The 14,662-nt window shown below is 45.6% G+C and overlaps 1 protein-coding gene across 2 annotated transcripts in view; it reads left to right on the plus strand.

Annotated features, from left to right (window-relative positions):
* The window catches only part of LOC119323553 (serine/threonine receptor-like kinase NFP), a 15,556-nt gene extending 2,850 nt beyond the window's left edge, over nt 1-12,706 (plus strand). Inside the window, exons 2-3 of one of the 2 annotated variants that reach the window (XR_005156396.1) lie at nt 6,385-7,224; nt 12,497-12,706. Coding sequence is in view for 1 of the 2 variants with exons in the window: in XM_037597239.1 (XP_037453136.1) it covers nt 6,385-7,140 (756 nt within the window). In the remaining variant the exon portion in view is untranslated. Of the gene's footprint in view, nt 1-6,384; nt 7,309-12,496 lie in introns of those variants that run through there. The other variant, XM_037597239.1, reaches the window with a different exon arrangement.
* Nucleotides 12,707-14,662: the final 1,956 nt, after the last annotated feature.

A 14,662-nucleotide genomic window follows, 5' to 3' on the forward strand; every position in this document is an offset into this window, starting at 1 on the left:
CGGTATTAAGTGATATCAAACTCCACATGATACCTTTGATACCGCATCTCAAACTTCAATTTTGTAAGTTTTCAGAAAATTCTAAGTTTTTTGTGAATGTTCACAAGATATGTGTCTACAATCCATAAAAAAGTTTGAAAGACAAATTTGAAAAAGATATTTGAAAAGCCAATTTCACACATGCTGTTGGAAATCTTGAAAACTTTTAAATTTGAATTTCGTGACATGGCATCACTGGATATCCCCCACTCTTTCTACCCTCACCGCCTCAGTCTCTGCATTCAACGATTCAAGTACATCTAGATAGATCCGGGTGACTATGTACAATGTACTCGAACATGAACCCGAGTAAACACGTTCCGGACCCACAAATTGCTACCATCAGCTTCCTCACACGAGTCTTCGCATGCTGATCACGTACGTGACTGAAACATTTTTCAACAAAGGCTGCTTTCGCACAAGATGACACGTACGATGGGGCCATTGACTAGCTGTCTAGCTCAATGACTTTGATCACATCTGCAAGACAGCATCACCAAGCTCAAGCTGCAACCACCCAAGAAAGGAGATGACAAGCAAGTCAAGCATTCTACTTGCGAGATAGGGACCTTTTTTTTTTTTCGATCAGAGGGGCCCCATGGCCCCCATTTTCATTACGAAAATGGAGTCACAACATACAAAGCAAGTTCCATACAAATTTAACATTTTTCGATGCCTAACATCTGCATCAGGAAACACTACTCATACATCTAGAGGCACTTCAACCGCACCTACAGGATGCTACAACAGAAGAACGCTCCAAAGCATCATCGCTACAAATGTTGCCTAATATTTTGCATCAGGGAAATAAACTCCTACATCTGAGATACCAAAATCTGCACCTACAGGGTGCTATATCAAAAGAACAAGAGAGATAATCGTAAATGCTGCATCTGTCAACACTTGATCAACAGAGCCTCCGTACAGCTGGGCCCCACCCGTAAGCACGCTTGAAGACGTCCCTCGCTATCTGGGCCAACCTCTTGGTCACTTCCTTAAGAGTTTTTTCCACCCCTCTTTTCTGTAGCACACCCCAGGAATCCAACATATAACATAAAGAGACGATAATATCAGTAGGATCCCTAGATAAAGAACTTTGAAAGCAGGATTTATTTCTTGCTTTCCAGATCGACCATAACAAAGCAGCCGTACCAATAGCTATAACCATTCTATCTTTCCCAGTATACTTAGGAAGCCAATTCTGGCAAAGGTCAAAGAATGACAGGGGTGTTTGGGGATTTCCCAAAGCACTCCCAACTACATTCCAAAGAAACCGAGCAAGAGAACAAGTGAAAAACAGATGATCAATATATTCATTGGCATCACAAAATTCACATTTGTTGGTGCCTTTCCAGCCTTTTTTACACAAGTTGTCCTTGGTCAGGATCCTTCCTTTGATAACTAACCATATAAAAGCTTTAATTTTCAAAGGTACCTTCAGTTTCCAAAGAAACTTAAAAGGGAACACTACTCTCTTTGCAATAATATATTGATAAAGAGATTTAACAGAGAACTGACCAGAGCTAGTCAAAAGCCAGTTGACTTTGTCAGGTTCCTCACTCAGAACAACCTGACTGCACATATCCATAAGCTTATTCCACATATCCAGTGTCTCCCCATATAAACATCTCCTAAATCTAATGCAGTTAAAATCATGTTCAAATGCTTTAGCAACCGTAATGTTTTGATGAAAAGTAAGCTTGTACAAGCGAGGAAAAAGTTGACAGAGAGGCTTGTTGTGGATCCAAGCATCTTCCCAAAATCTAGTTTTATGCCCATCCCCAACAATTCTCTGACAACAGTTGTAAAAGATATCTTTAACACTCATGATACCATTCCAGAAATGAGAGTTGGCAGGAGATGACTCACATTGAGACAGAGTTTTCCTCTTCAAATACTTTGCTCTAATCATCTCCTGCCAATCCCCATCTTCATTCTCAAGTCTCCAGAGCCACTTACACAAAAGACTAATATTCTTGATATCTAGATTAGTAACACCCAACCCCCCTTGGTCTCTAGGTTGACAAACGTCAAGCCAGTTAACTAGATGATACTTCCTAACCCCCTCTCTTTCTTGCCAAAGCACCCGCGCTCGAAAGAAATTGATTCTTTTCCCTACTCCTTTTGGTAGACGGAAAAAGTTAAGTAAATGGCTAATGATGTTACTCAAGCAAGTTTCAGTGCGTATAAGCCTACCGCCCATAGATAAAAGACCCCCTTGCCACGCTGCAGCTCCTTTCTCTACTTTTTCTTCCGCTGATTTCCAATCCGCATTACAAAGTTTTTTATAATGAAGGGGAAGACCTAAATACCTAAAAGGGAAGCCCCCAATAGCGCAAGTAAAAATGCCGGCATAATCAGCTTGTTTCTCCAAAGCTTTACCGAAACAGAAAATTTCACTCTTTAAAAAATTAATCTTCAGACCGGTCAAATGCTCAAAAACACATAGAATAATTTTGAGGTTCCTAGCCCCCTCAAGGTCATCTTCAAAACAGAAAATAGTATCGTCCGCATATTGCAAAATATTTAGACCTCCTGCATACACCCTAGGCAACACTCCCTTGATAAATCCTTGTTCTTGCGCCCTTTGCACCAGGGTAGCAAGAACATCAGCTGCCAAATTGAAAAGCAAGGGGGAAAACGGGTCCCCTTGCCTCAAACCCTTCCTAGTAACAAAATACGGGCCGATAACATCATTAATAGTGATGGCAACCTTTCCATTACTAACGACATCTTTTGTCCATTGGACAAAATGTTCAGGGAAGCCTTTCATCTTTAGGACATCAAGCATGAAACTCCAATTAATTTTATCGTAAGCTTTTTCGAAATCAACCTTAAAAAGCACAGCAGAACATTTTTTTCTATGTAAAGAGTGGATAGCTTCATGAAGCATAAGTACATTGTCCAGGATGTAGCGCCCTTTTATAAACGCAGATTGAGCTTTGGAAATTGTTTTATCCGCAATTTTCATAGCTCTATTGTTAAGAACTTTTGTAAAAATTTTAAAAGGAACGTTCAGCATACAGATGGGGCGGTACATTTGAATCCTATCAGCCCCCTGCCCCTTAGCAAGCAAAGTGACTACCCCATAGTTAAGCCTTGAAATGTTAATCTTGCCCTCATAAAAGTCATGAAAAAGCCTAAGGAGATCGTTACAAATGAGGTTCCAGAAAAATTGAAAGAACTCGGCAGGAAAGCCGTCCGGGCCAGCCGCACTGTTGCGCTTCATAGAAAATAACGCATTTTTAACTTCATCCATAGTAAATTTGCAACTGAGCTCAACTTTATCCTCTTCTGACAACACATCATCAAGAGGGATACACAGAGATATAGGAGGTAAATCTACATGGCCAAATAAATCTTTATAAAAATTAGTTGCATATTTGAGCAAGTTATCATCCCCCTGGATGATCCCTTCATCCTGGATAAGTCGAAAGATTTTACTCTTACGCTTCCGACCACTAGCCTTAATCATAAAATACTTAGTGTTGCTATCCCCTTCTTTGATATCCCTCTCCTTCGAGCGTTGATACCATTTTATTTCTTCCTCTCTAAGAATTTTATTCAAATCATTTTGCAGACTATTTATATGCACATAGTCAGCTGCTGATACACCAGCAAGCTCACACTTCTTATCAAGTATATCTAAAGCATTAATAATAAAACTCTTCTTTTTCCTGTAACTACCCTCAACATTAAGGTTCCAACCCTTGAGCCCGCTTCTTAATTTTCTCATAACAGCCTGCCACCAATCCAGGCTGTTTTTTTTAGGAGCGATAGATTTCCAAATTCTAGAAACAACGGCCGGCAACTCATCTCTGAGAAGCCAGCATAGCTCAAATTTAAAAGGCCTGGTAGCTACAGCATTTACAATTCCAGTATGTACCAAAAGAGCAGCATGATCAGAGACACCTCTAACGAGTGTCTTGACCGTAACTAAAGGAAAATGTTGTTCCCAAGATGGGCTAACAAGAATCCTATCTAGTTTTACATACAAGGGATCGTCCTGGTTATTAGACCAAGTAAAGCTCCTCCCTGAGAGCTCTAACTCTTTTAGCCCCCAATGCTCAATGATGGAATTAAAGTAAAAAGACCAAACAGGGAGTTTTTTAGCTCTACTTCTCTCATTGATCCTCCTAATGATATTGAAATCACCACCAACAACAAGGGGTAATTTATCATGCCCTAACATATGAACAAAATCGATCAGAAAGTCCTTCTTGTCTTTGGTATGAGAAGCCCCATACACATTGATCAAAGTCCACTTGAAACCCGATCTCTTATCCATAATGATCATTCTGGTAAAAAACCTAGTAGCAGTGCACGTGTCGACCTCAAACAGATCCTCTCTGACACCCATGAGGAGCCCACCCGAGGCTCCTATAGAGGGATGCCAAAGCCAGATGAAAGTAAATCTACCACCGATACTAGCTAACCATGGATCAGAAAAATCAGTTTTCTTAGTCTCCTGAATACAAATGAACTCTAAAGCATGCTCAGAAATGATTTCTTTAAGAAACCTTCTTTTTTCAGGTTCACCCAGCCCCCTAGCATTCCAGAAAACACCAGCCATAAAACAAATTACTTTTTTTTGGTACCACACTTGACCTTTGGCTTGACGCTGACTCCTCCAGCGCAAGTCTGCTTTAGTTTAGATTTATATAACGATGATAAAAGAATTAATTCATCTCTAAGCTCTTCATCGTCCTCAGATTCACATTCTGAGTCAGATACAAGGTTCCTAATGTTATCAGGGTCAAAACTTCCCAGTTTTGACTCCTCATCACTACCTTCCACATTAGTCTTCTTCCTCATATTTGCAAGAAATAAATCACTCCTAGTTTTTTCTAAGCTCTTGATCATAGAAATAGTGCTATCTATTTCCTCAGGAGTATTGCCTAAGCTAACACCAATGCATTGCGTAATGTGCGAAATAAAACTAGGTATTGTATTTAAAACAGTAGGTATATTGGGAGCAGTATTTAAATCTGTAGGAGCCATACCTGGGGTCTCCAGATTCTTCCTCCTCGCCATGTCAGTAGCTTTGTCCATAGTCTGCACCTCCTCTTTGTGTTTGTTCCTGACACTTCTTCTCCTCGCCGCCTCATCTAGAGCTGCCTTTTCTTTAGCCTTTTGAACCCTAACTTCAGCTTCCCTCAACTTTTGTTGCTTGGTAATATCAGCCTCCCCAAGATCTTGCAAAGGATTCAACACCACCCCTTGTACCCTGTTAGAGAAGGAGTTCTGCTTCGTCGCAACAACTCTTCCAGGAGGTGAAATAGCACCGGCTGTTTTAACCATGTCAGGGGTTAGGTTCTCCTTGTCGTGCCTTAGGTTGCAATTTTCCTCAGCCGACAGCTCCTCTTCCACTTCAGCCTCAATCTCTTTAATTCTCTGAGTGCTAATCCCGAGCCTTCTGGCAAAATCTTCAGGATCCTGAGTGCAGTCATACTCTTCCTCTTGCTGGCTACCAACCCTTTCTGTAAAGTTCTCCATCATTTCAGCGTCCTTAGCAAAGTCTGCATTAATCTGCTCTACACCAGACCCCGCCTTGTCAGTCAAATGCTTCTTGTCTAGCAGTTTTTGTCTCACTTCCCTTTCAGCTATCCAATTCTTATCTAACTCGTATTGACTGGATATAACCTCATCAGAATTCTCAGCTACCGCATTTCCTCCGATACCAACAGCATCACTGTCTTGCCTTGGAGATTTACTGCATATCAGCTCATCCTTGTCGTTTCTGTCCCTAGGTCTCTTATCAGTAGTTTGTTGTGTAGGAGCCGAAGGCCTGGGGTAGCTGACCAAAACACCCCCCTCCAACGGGCCTCCCTCCTCCACAATATCCTCTAGCTCAAAGAAAATGTTATATACCAAGCCACTTTCATTCAGGGGAGCACTAGCTGGAATTTTCCTGGGATCCATAACTCCAATTTTTGCTCTCACCACCCCACATTGTCTATACAACTCCATGTCCAGTTCTAAAACATTCCCTATCAGAGAACCAGCCTCACAGAAGCCTTGATAGTGTTCAAGTGGTTCAGGCACTCCATCAATTCTAACCCAGCAGACATACAGCTTGTAAGATGCAATTGATGAATTAGTCCACCTGTCAACTTTGATTGTTGCTTTAGTACCGATCAGTCCAAAGTAGTGTTGAATGTGCTCATTGCCTACAACATATAGACATAAATACTACGTACTACTTCTTCTGATCCAAAATAAGTGTCGCAGTTTTGAACTAAGATTGAGCTACCATGGTTAGAATGGACCGTAAATACTAGCACCTGCCTCTGAATGTACCACAAATTTATTAGCTAGACATGATAAAGTTTATTTGACCTTCAGGTGAACCACAGCAACCTGGTGAAGCTGGAGGGGTTCTGCATCAACACGGCGACGGGCGATTGCTTCCTGGTGTACGAGTACGTGGAGAACGGGTCCCTGGACCTGTGCCTGCTGGACCGCGGCCGCGCGCGGCGGCTGGACTGGCGCACGCGCCTCCACATCGCGCTGGACCTCGCCCACGGCCTCCAGTACATCCACGAGCACACCTGGCCGCGCGTGGTGCACAAGGACGTCAAGAGCAGCAACGTCCTCCTCGACGCCCGCATGCGCGCCAAGATCGCCAACTTCGGCCTCGCCAAGACCGGCCACAACGCGGTCACCACCCACATCGTGGGCACGCAGGGCTACATCGCGCCCGAGTACCTCGTCGACGGCCTCGTCACCACCAAGATGGACGTCTTCGCCTACGGCGTCGTCCTGCTCGAGCTCGTGTCCGGCCGCGAGGCCGCCGGCGACGGCGGCGGCGGCGACCTGCTGCTGGCGGACGCGGAGGAGAGGGTGTTCCGCGGCCGGGAGGACAGGCTGGAGGCGCGCGCGGCCGCGTGGATGGACCCCGTGCTCGCCGAGCAGAACTGCCCGCCGGGGAGCGTGGCCACCGTGATGGGCGTGGCCAGGGCGTGCCTGCAGCGGGACCCGGCCAAGAGGCCGAGCATGGTGGACGTGGCCTACACCCTGTCCAGGGCGGACGAGTACTTCGCGGACTATTCCGGCGAGAGCGTGTCCGTGGATGGCAGCGGCGAGATCGCCGCGCGGTGAGTCGCTTGTTTGTACTGCTCTGCTTTGTAGTTAATCGGTCAGCACGGACGATATAGCTAGCTGGTGGCAAGCATTAGTGTATAGGAGTGTAAGACAATAAGTTTTGGGAACCAGCACAACCCTCTAGAGGTGGCTTATCTCATTATATATAATGGTTGTGTTACAATACGTACAATATACGTACATAGGTACAGAAGCTATACATAGTCTAACACCCTCCCTCAATTTTAGCCACTTTCTAAAGAACTGAGAAGGGTAAGATTGCGCCTACAAGCCTCAAACTGTGGCAATGGTAAAGGCTTAGTGAAGATGTCTGCAAGTTGATCCTTAGATGAGATAAACTTGATCTGGAGTTGCTTCTGTGATACACGTTCCCGCACAAAGTGATAGTCAACTTCAATGTGTTTCGTTCGGGCATGAAATACTGGATTTGCAGAAAGATATGTAGCACCGGTGTTATCACACCAAAGAATAGGAGGCTGTGGTTGAGACAAACCCAACTCCTGAAGCAAAGACTGCACCCAAATAATCTCTGCAGTAGCATTAGCCACAGCCTTGTACTCAGCTTCAGTACTGCTACGTGACACAGTAGCCTGTTTCCGAGCACTCCAGGCGATCAAATTAGAGCCAAAGAATACTGCATAACCCCCCGTGGATCGCCTGTCATCTGGGCTACCAGCCCAATCTGCATCAGAGAAGGCCGAAAGGACCCGAGAGGAAGTCGGCCGAATATGCATACCAAATGTCAGGGTGAACTGAACATAACGAAGAATGCGTTTAACAGTAGCCCAATGAGTATCTCTGGGAGCCTGAAGATACTGACAAACCCTGTTAACAGCATAAGAGATATCTGGTCTCGTGATCGTCAAGTACTGAAGTCCACCAACAATGCTCCTGTACTCTGTGGCATCCGCAGGAGACAAAAGCTCACCATCAACAGTTGTTATCTTGTCGGTAGACGACATGGGTGTGGTGGTCGGTTTGCACTTCAGCATGCCGGCTCTTTGTAACAACTCCAAGGAGTACTTCTTCTGCGTAAGGACAAGACCAGTAGCACGAGAAGTGACCTCAACTCCAAAAAAGTAGTGAAGCTTCCCAAGATCTTTGACCGCAAAATCAGCACCAAGAGAGCAGACAAGAGCATCAACAGCATACTGAGAAGAGCTGACAAGGATAATATCATCGACATATACCAAAAGATACATAGTGACTTCTGGCTTCTGTAGAAGAAATAATGAAGTGTCAGCAGTGGACGGCACAAACCCATGAGCACGAAGGGCAGAGGCAAGGCGGGCATGCCAGGCACGAGGAGCTTGCTTCAAACCATATAGTGCTTTGGAAAGATGACAGATATAGTCAGGACGATCAGGATCAGAGAAACCAGGCGGCTGTTTCATATAAACCTCTTCCTCCAAAAATCCATGTAGAAAAGCATTCTGCACATCAAGTTGACGAAGTGACCAACCACGAGAAACAGCAATGGAGAGAAGAAGCCGAATAGTGGTAGGCTTGACGACAGGACTGAAGGTGTCCTCATAGTCAAGACCATGACGCTGCCGAAAACCGCGAGCAACAAGTCGCGCTTTGTAACGCTCAATAGATCCATCCGAATACTTCTTCACTTTGAATACCCATTTTGAGTCAATAACATTTACCCGTGGTGATGGAGGAACGAGAGTCCATGTCTTGTTACGAAGAAGAGCATGAAACTCCTGCTCCATAGCCTCTCGCCAATGTGGAATGCGCAGGGCAACCTGATATGAGCGAGGCTCAGAAGATGGATCCGCAACAGCAGCAGCCAAACAAGCAGCCAACCAAGCAACCGTACCATCCGTACGTTCCTTAGGTTTGAAAATGCCACTGCGACTGCGTGTATGTGGTCGAGACACAGGAACCACCGAGGTCGACAGAGCAGCCTGCAACGGGCTGGAGGACGGCGACGTTGACGAGTCAGCCGGTGACGAGGAGCCAGTCACGGTAGCCTCGGACTCGGTCGGCGAAGAAGGCCGGCCCACCGGCGAAACCGACAGAGCAGACGAAGCAGCTGGCGACTCCGGCATCACAGACCGGGCCGATGGCGAGCTCGGCATAGTGGGCCGTGGCGCGGCCGGTGTCGTGGGCCGATCCGCTGATGAAGGCGACGTGAGGACCCGAGCCACGGGCGAAGACGGCGTGACGGGCCGAGCCGCGGGCGACTCGGCGGCCGCTGGCGAAAAAGGCCGAGCCGCTGGAGACTCGGCGATCGCTGGCGTAGCGGACCGAGCAGTGGAGATGCTCGGCACGACGGGCTCGTCGGGTGACCATGCATGGGCACGCAAATCGATGCCATGCAACATAGGGCGATCGACGTGCCCACCAGAAGACGACGATGATGATGGTGAATCCCCCAACATCTCCAAACGAGCTCCACGTCCGGTTCCTGCATCATGGTTAGGTAACAGCAAATGAGAGTATGCAACATCATCAAATTGGTCAGAAGCAACAGAGGATGAATGCAGGGATGGTGGTTCGACAGTGGACACAGGAAGGTTGGCAAAGGGAAAAACATGCTCATCAAACACGACGTCCCGAGATATATAGACACGATTAGTGGGAACATGAAGACATTTGTAACCTTTATGAAGAGAGCTATAGCCAAGAAAAACACACTTCTTAGAATGAAACTCAAGCTTGCGCTTGTTATATGGACGAAGATGCGGCCAGCAAGCACACCCAAATACCTTGAGAAAGGTATAGTCAGGTTGTTCATTAAGGAGAACCTCAATGGGAGTCTTCATGTTTAAAACACGAGTAGGAGTACGGTTGATGAGAAAGCATGCAGTGGTGAAAGCATCACTCCAAAACCGAAACGGAATAGATGCATGGGCCAAAAGAGTAAGACCAGCTTCAACAATATGACGATGCTTACGTTCGACTGAACCATTCTGCTGATGTGTATGTGGACATGCTAAACGATGAGCTATCCCAAGCGACTGAAAGAAGGAGTTGAGGTTGCGATACTCGCCCCCCAGTCCGACTGGACATGAACAATTTTGTGCTTGAGAAGACGTTCAACATGTTTTTGAAACTGAACAAAAATATCAAACACATCAGATTTGCGTTTAATAAGATAAAGCCAGGTAAAGTGACTATAAGCATCAACGAAACTGATATAGTAATTATGACCACTGCCAGAAGTCTGAGAAGGACCCCATACATCTGAAAACATAAGTTCTAAAGGATGTTTCACCTCACGACTGGACTCCGAAAAAGGAAGTTGATGACTCTTCCCCTGCTGACAAGCATCACACACTGCTACATCTTTATTACTAGACAAACTAGGAAGCTCATGACGACGCAAAATATGACGGACAATAGGTGTGGCCGGGTGACCAAGACGAGCATGCCACTGTGACGGAGAGACCCGAACTCCACTGAAAACGCGAGCGACGCCAGGATGCTCCAGACGGTAGAGGCCCTGGCACAACCGCCCACTAAGAAGAATGTCCCTCGTGCCCCGATCCTTAATAAAAAGATCAAAAGGGTGAAATTCACAAAGCACATTATTATCACGTGTGAGTTTAGGAACTGAAAGAAGATTACGGGTCACAGATGGAACTCGAAGAACATTGCGAAGCTGAAGACTCCTATTGGCATGTCTAGTGAGAAGAGATGCTTGACCAATATGAGAGATGTGCATACCTGCTCCATTGGCGGTGTGGATCTTGTCGGAGCCATGATAGGGTTCACGAGTGTGAAGCTTCCCCATCTCGCTGGTCAGATGCTCTGTCGCCCCAGAGTCCATGTACCAGTGTGGATCGATGGAGTAGGACTGAGTGTGTCCCTGGTGCTTCTGCGGCGCAAGACGATCAGCCATGGCGACCTGACGGGCATTGTTGCTTGTATCTTTGCCGTCATTGCCAAGACCAAGGAAGCTTCGCTGGAAGCGCTTATGACACTTGGAGGCCCAGTGCCCATCGCGGCCACAAAGCTGACACACACGTGGACCGCCAGCCCCCGGTAAGGTCGCAGTAGGTGGGGGGGCCGAGGCGGGCGACGGTGGCAACCCCAAGGGAGACCGGGGTGATGAAGAAGAGCGGCCACCCTTGGTGGCGACGTTGGCCGAGAGGGAGCCAGTGCCCCTGGTGCGGCGAGTCTCGACCCGTTGCTCAGTGAGAAGAAGCCGAGAGAAAACCTCGTGTGCCAACATGGGTGTCGAGTTGCCCCGCTCGTTGATGATCTCGACTAAGGCATCATACTCCTCATCAAGACCATTGACAATAAACGAGTTGAACTCGGAGTCGGTGAGGGGCTGTCGAATGGAGGCCAATGTGTCGGCGAGGCCCTTGACCTTGTTGTAGAACTCAGTGGCAGTGGAGTCAAGCTTCTGACACTCTCCAAGCTGACGACGGAGTGCAGAGACACGAGCCTGGGACTGCGCTGCAAAGGTGCGCTCAAGGATGGTCCAGGCCTCATGAGACGTCTTCGCGAAGACAACAAGGCCGGCAACTGCCGGCGAGAGCGACCCCTGGATGGAGGAGAGGTTCGCCTGGTCCTGCCCCGTCCAGACGCGATGGGCCGGATTGTAGACCGGACCGTGCATGCTGTCTACCAGCGCGGGTGGGCAGGGAAGCGATCCGTCGACGTAGCCTAGCAGGTAATGACTCCCCAAGAGCGGGAGAACCTGCGCACGCCAGAAGATGTAGTTGTCGGCGGAGAGCTTGATGGTGATGAGATGACCGAAGTGAAACGGCGGCGGCGAAGACGATCCCATCGAGGAGGCTGCCTGGGGTGCAAACACCATGGAGGCAGCCGGAGGCACCGAAGCCGATGCGGGAGGAGGCGGGACCGCAGCCAGGGCGGGCGCCGCAAAGCTCGCGGCCGGTGTGATCCGCTTGCGGCAGGAGCGGCGGGACGACGCCTGTGGAGTCCGCAGCGGACGGCGGCGCCGCGGTGTGGACCACGAGGTCACGCCCGAGCGAGGGCGCCGGCGGCGTGGAGAAGACGGAGCCGATGCTCCTTGTCCCGATCGGAGCTGGAACGGAGACGGCATCGAGCGGGAGGTTGAGCAGAGCCGCAAGAGAGCCCGGGAGGAAACCCGCAGCAGTGGAACCGGTGGTGGCGGCGCTCGACATGGCGGCGGCGCGATCGGTGGCGCGGCGGCGGCGGTGAAGGCGGCGGCGGCTGCGGCGGCGGTGCGGGTATTAGGGTTTAGAAGCGGAAGCGATCGTAACCTAGCGTGATACCATGTAAGACAATAAGTTTTGGGAACCAGTACAACCCTCTAGGGGTGGCTTATCTTATTATATATAATGGTTATGTTACAATACGTACAATATACGTACATAGGTACGGAAGCTATACATAGTCTAACAAGGAGTAGCTAATAACGCGGCATTATGTCACGTTGGAGCTCCGTGAGATTATCCTGTGGGTAAAGTAGTATACTAAAATCATAAGTGAGTGGAAAATACACGGGATAGGGTATATATCAGTATATTTTTACGTTCAGTCACTTTTTATAACAGGACGAGAAGCTTCTCTCCCTGCCCTACGAACCACTCATGCATGAGTTTATGTGGACCGGAAAAATATCAGGTGCGTGTGGGGCTATCGGTGCGTGTGGTGCTGCCGGTGCATTAAACTCACGTTAGACATTTGAAATGTTTAAATTTTTTAATATAAATTTAGCCCATTCACACAATATTAATGCAAGTCGCCACAAAATTTAAAGTCAAAATTCAAAGCATAGCTTGAAAAACAAAAATGATAAATTCAACATTGAATCGTACATAACATAAGTTGATGCCCATTACCACATTGATGTCAAATTTGTCCATTTTGTATCTCAATAAATGTTGCAAATTTTGATTTGAAATTTTGTGAAGACATTGATGTTGTGTCAATTTGCTAGATTTTTTCTTAGATTTTTGAAAATGCTCTAGGTCATCAGATGCACCGATAGCATCGCAAGAGTGGGTGTAGCGGATACATTCCCGGTGTGGACCGCTTGTAGCCCAGCTCTATTCTGCCCTTTTTTTTTGGCGGAATGCTCTGTTTTGTTCATTCATCACTTCCTTCAGCAACCGACTATTTCTTATATCGCCAATAAACGAATTGATCAGAAAGAAGAAACCAAGCATGCGGTCCCGGTCGAAATGTGCTTTGTTACATGATGATGATGCAAAGAACATGTGGAAGAGAACAGAAAAAAGGGACACACTGTACTTCAGATTCAATCCAAAATAGCACACAATGTATTGTTTGCAAGAACGAATCTAAACTAATGCATCTTTTATAAAAATTATGATCTAAATAAACCGGTTAAAAATAAACTTGATTGTAAATTGGAAACAGGAAATGAAGTAGCATCACACGATTGCAGCATCAAACCGTTACCACATGCATAAAATATGAGAGAAAATTCAATGGCGAAAAAACATCTAAGCAACAACGATAAAAAGGAACAAAAAATATTAGCACACACAAGAAAAACAAACATAGTTTCGTGTTTCATTTTTCTCAGTAAATAAAGACATACTAAAATAAAGGGATCAGCTTGGGAAAAGTCGCTTAAAAAGCAATTTGGGCAAGCTGATTTTTTTTCAGTGCAATAGAATCAAAATCAACTTGTACCAATTTGGCCAGTCGGTTTTCTAGAGGAACTCTCGACCCGTTGCAACCACAAAGCTTTGCCTGAAACACAATAGAAACTAATCCGATACTAGTAAGGTTCAAGACAAAGATGAAAATAAATAAACAAAAAAATAATGAAAAAATTTAAGTTTCTACGGAAGAATAAATTAGTGGCATTAATATTATCCTTTAAGAAGAAAGGAAATGGAGAAAAAAATATTATACAAACAATGGCAAAAATTACATACAGTTTACTCAGAATTTTTGTTTTTTATGATATCCAAGAGTAAGCATATAATAGTGAAATTTTTACAAATAAAATTTTGTAAGAATAAATGAATTACTAGAATTGGTATTATCTTTAAAATTAGACAGAAAATGAAATAAAAGTAATAAGCATATAATACCATAATTTTTGCCAAAAATACAAAGGTGAACACACACCTACATGAATAATAAAATTTTAAAAAATATTGAAGGGATTAAAAAATTCTGAATTTTTGGGTATCAAACTTGGTTGACCATTCTACTCATAAGTGAAGTTTCGTGTAGAAATGGCACCCATGCTATTTTTAGTGAAGAAAATACACTAGGGCCTTACTATTCATGAAACATTGACTTTTAATATAGCTTCAATTTTGCCATTTTTCCCGAAATACCACATATGTAGTTTCTTAACCTCATACGTGAGTATACCAATGGACTATGCATGTTACAAAAATTTATATGTTTAGTTGTATTTTTTTCTAGTATTTTTTTGAATTTTCTAGTCATAAGAGGTGCCCGTGGAACTATGGTCACCAAATCTGTGTCCAATTTTTGCACTCTAGTAATTTACATACATATTGTATAATACTTGTGTGCATACCTACAAACAAAAATAAAAACAAAAAGATGTTTTCTAAGG

The sequence above is a fragment of the Triticum dicoccoides genome, chromosome 6B, assembly GCF_002162155.2.
Source record: "Triticum dicoccoides isolate Atlit2015 ecotype Zavitan chromosome 6B, WEW_v2.0, whole genome shotgun sequence".
Classification (NCBI taxonomy): domain Eukaryota; kingdom Viridiplantae; phylum Streptophyta; class Magnoliopsida; order Poales; family Poaceae; genus Triticum; species Triticum dicoccoides.